This window comes from Sinocyclocheilus rhinocerous, unplaced genomic scaffold (assembly GCF_001515625.1).
Source record: "Sinocyclocheilus rhinocerous isolate Xijiao unplaced genomic scaffold, SAMN03320098_v1.1 scaffold1201, whole genome shotgun sequence".
In the NCBI taxonomy this organism is placed as follows: domain Eukaryota; kingdom Metazoa; phylum Chordata; class Actinopteri; order Cypriniformes; family Cyprinidae; genus Sinocyclocheilus; species Sinocyclocheilus rhinocerous.
In genome coordinates, this window is record NW_015654059.1 from 1,819,944 (window position 1) to 1,823,801 (window position 3,858).

Here is a 3,858-nt window from a genome sequence, read left to right on the forward strand (position 1 = left end):
AAGAGTGAATTTAAATGTGGATTTCCTACAAAAATACCAGTTACACAGTTACAACATCATTATAGGTTTTTTCTCTCTCACACAGGTCTTTATCACTTTCTTATGCGAAACGATGCATATTGCCAAAAAGCACAAAACAAAAGCAACATGGATCTGGAGACAGTGTCAAGTTTCAAGAATTACAAAAACCAACCAGTCTGTCTATACTGTATACAGGTGAGAAACACTTCAATAATAATAATAATAATAATAACTGTTAAATTATTTATATGCTATATGTTAGTGCAAGGGGATGACCATACTGTTCCTACTCAAATTATTTGTAGTCGACCATCCTAAATAATAATAATAAAAATAATTAGAATATAGATTTTTAATTCATGATTATTATTAACAATTATTATTGACATGTATTAAGGTCTTATAATATACATTATATTATTTATTATTATTATTTCATTTGCTATAGTGCAAGGGGTTGATATGATATATGGGATATTGTTGGTTCCTACTCTAATTATTTGTTGTCGACCATCCTGAAAAATAATAAATATTATTCATAATTATAATATATATTTTTAATTTATAATAATAATAATAATAGTAGTAGTAGTAATAATTTGTATTTTTATTATTATCAATTATTATAAACCGTAATTATTGACACTTACTAAGAACATTTATTAATTTTTGCATTATTATGCTATATGGTAGATAGTGCAAGGGGTAATTATATGGGATACTGTTGGTTCAAATTACTTGTTGTCTTTCGTGAAAAAAAAATGACAATTGCAATATAGATTTTTAATGTATTACTATTATTACTAACGATTATTACTATTAACTATAGTAATATAGGATAATTATAATATTGTTTTCAAATGTATTATTATTATTATTATTATTATTAATTCAGGATGGTCTACCAGAAAAAAGATGACACGCATGTGCGTATGAAACTAAACCAACAGCATCTCATGTAGATACTGATCACCCCTTACACTCTCTGTCTGGCCCCTCGCACCTTATTTTTGGCGGGCGTTGTTTTGTCGTCTCTCCCCTGCTTGCAGTGCTCCTCTCTCCACCCCCTTTGTTGTTTCTCTCCTCTAGCCTCCGCTGCGCGCGCACACCCACACTCTTGCTGGGATCAGCTGCGCGCTCGCAGTAGTCCGTGCGTCCCTTCCCCCCGCGGCCTGGCTGCTGATGAGATGAGCGGAAGATGTCGGTGTCGGGGCTGAAGGCCGAATTAAAGTTCCTCGAGTCAATTTTTGACCCAAACCATGAGCGCTTCAGAATAATCGACTGGAAGCCTGATGAACTGAGCTGCCAGTTCAATGTGACGGGAGAAAAACTGCTGATTATTCATTGCAACATCACGGTAAGATTCATCAGCCGTGTGTATCTTACAGGCGAACAAGACAAGGCCGAGTGAAATAACACCACCCACAACCCCTTTTTGACTCGAATAAAGCCGTCATATAGCAAATAAACCATTTAGGCCGACCAGAATCGATTATATCCTCGGATGTCAAAATCACGGCTAAACAAGTATGCACTGCTAGCACGAGCTACATTTAGCCTGCTAGTTGATTAGCTAACAAAGTTAACTGCGTTGGCTCTCGCTTTAACTTTATTAGCTATACAAACTCGCTATATAGTGTTCAGGTTTGCTTGGTCACATCAAACACATACAGCATGTAGGGGTTGTTTTATTCCGCGTTTGTGGGATTTTGCAGTTAAGTTAACGTTAGTTGGCAGGTAATTAGCTTGTGTGCTAATTTGGCTAAGCGGATACTTTAGCTAGCTAAACGACGTTTTGGACAAAACATGTTTTTTTGGTCTTGCAAAGCCGACTTTGAGATGCTATTTTGGAATATTTAAAATGTAACAAAACGTTTTATTGGTATAAACAGCTACGTATAATTTTGGCTAGCTAATTCAGCAATGATTAACATTAGCTGGTTTGCCGAAGTTCTTAATTTCGCGAGGCCTCTTAAGAAATGCGTAGATTTAAAACGACACAACTGTTTATTTAGTTAAATCTATGCTGATTTGTTACAGAGTAACTGTTAGCGTAATTTATAGTTGCATATCGAAATGAGTTATAGGTGGTATTAACAATATTAGCACATTTTGAAACTTCGTATTTGAGCAATTCCTGCATTTTCACAGCTTTTTTTAATGGACAAAATGTGCATATATATGAAGTGTATATTAAGTGCACTACATTATCAAGGAGACGTAGAGTGTCTTTGAAAGCACACTGCAAAACGACGCCACTGCAGTGCAACTGGCTGCTGTTTTGTTGTTATTGAGGCCAGTTAGTTTGCTGAGCTTAGATCTTGATGTTTGAGGTGCTGTAAGATCAGTATGTGGTCCTGACAAGCGGAAGCAAATCACACTGCCATCATTTTGGCTCTCCCCTCGACGGGAGACACAGGGATGGGAGGAGATTTCTAACTAGTGGATGGGAACATAATGTTCACATGATTTTACATGGTACCTCATCAGCTCAGACACGCACTTCTCTGAAATAAACAGCACTGCACTGATCTGCCGTGGTCTCTTCTGGGTTTTCATTAGGAGAGAGAACCTGCAGAGTTTGATTCATTGGTTTGGCAGCTGGTAATGTGGCTGTTTATCATGCAAGTGGCTGAACGGATCTGCTCAGTAACCTTGTGAAAGGACAAAGGGTTTTGATACAGTTCTGAAGATGATGATGTTGTAACTCTTGATATTTTCGTAGGAGTCTTACCCTTCAACCCCACCAATATGGTTTGTTGATTCAGACGACCCAAGTCTGACTGAAGTCCTTGAACGACTAGAGGATGTCAGAAAAGGCAATACTTTGGTAAGGAGGTGTTTCTTCTCTCTGAGATTGTAATGAGATGGGATCACCAAAATAATGCGGGAAAAAAATAAGTATTTTTGTACATTAAAGTTTACAAGTTTGGGGTGTTTTCATTATTGATAAAATCAAAAGGAATGTTTCCTGAGCATCAAATCAGCATATTATAATGATTTCTGAAGGATCATGTGACACTGAAGTCTGGAGTATTCGTTGATGAAAATTCAGCTTTGCATCACAGGAATAAATTACATATTAAAATAGAAAATAGTTATTTTAAATTGTAATATTTCACAGTATTAATGTTTTATAAAATAAAAAGCAAACTTGCAAATCTTATGCTGAGTGATCTGAAAACATTATTTTAATTTCTGTATTAAAATGTATTTTTTAATTTTACGTTGCGATAATTGCTTAAGCTTTTATCACAGTATTCGGTATTATCACGATATTGAACAAAGTAGGGGTGCTCCGATTAATCGGCCGATAATCGTTTTGGGATGATTGATCGGCGGTCTCTAAAAAGGCCGATCTCAAAAAACCAATCTCAAGCTGATGACGCGCCTGCCGTCAGAGGTTTGGCACAACATGCAGCTGCACGTCTCTGTCCAGCGCGGGTGAAATAATTATAATGCTGAAGGTGAGGTACTCGCCTTCATATGTCTTAATTAAATAACTTATAAAGTAATTTGAAAACCTTGTGTGAGACGTAATTTCACAAACCGCGTGAGTGAATCACCGCACGCGCTCTCTCAAAATACACAAATGTCTTCAAATCACCACACATCGCGTCTGTCCATAAGTCAGCTGCACAGTTGACACAGCAATTGTCACTTGCACAATCGAGGCAGTGTCACATCGTCACTAAAGTTTATAAATTGCATTACTTTTTAATTCTTGCCAGTGTTTAACCATTCAGCGCTCGCGTGCTCTCCTGGAGACCGTGCGCTCATGCACACACAACGCCAAGGTTCGCATTACTCCGTTTGCAGTGCATACGTGGTGCGTAT

At 37.1% G+C, this 3,858-nt stretch overlaps 1 protein-coding gene across 6 annotated transcripts in view; it reads left to right on the forward strand.

Annotated features, from left to right (window-relative positions):
* Positions 1-970: 970 nt before the first annotated feature.
* The window catches only part of LOC107716744 (ubiquitin-conjugating enzyme E2 Q2-like), an 11,957-nt gene continuing 9,069 nt past the window's right edge, over positions 971-3,858 (forward strand). For 3 of the 6 annotated variants that reach the window (XM_016523286.1, XM_016523288.1, XM_016523287.1), the window contains exons 1-2: positions 971-1,378; positions 2,747-2,851. In XM_016523286.1, the coding sequence (XP_016378772.1) occupies positions 1,220-1,378; positions 2,747-2,851 (264 nt within the window). In that variant the 5' untranslated portion in view covers positions 971-1,219. The remainder of the gene's footprint in view (positions 1,379-2,746; positions 2,852-3,858) is intronic. The other 3 variants (XM_016523289.1, XM_016523290.1, XM_016523291.1) reach the window with 1 other exon arrangement.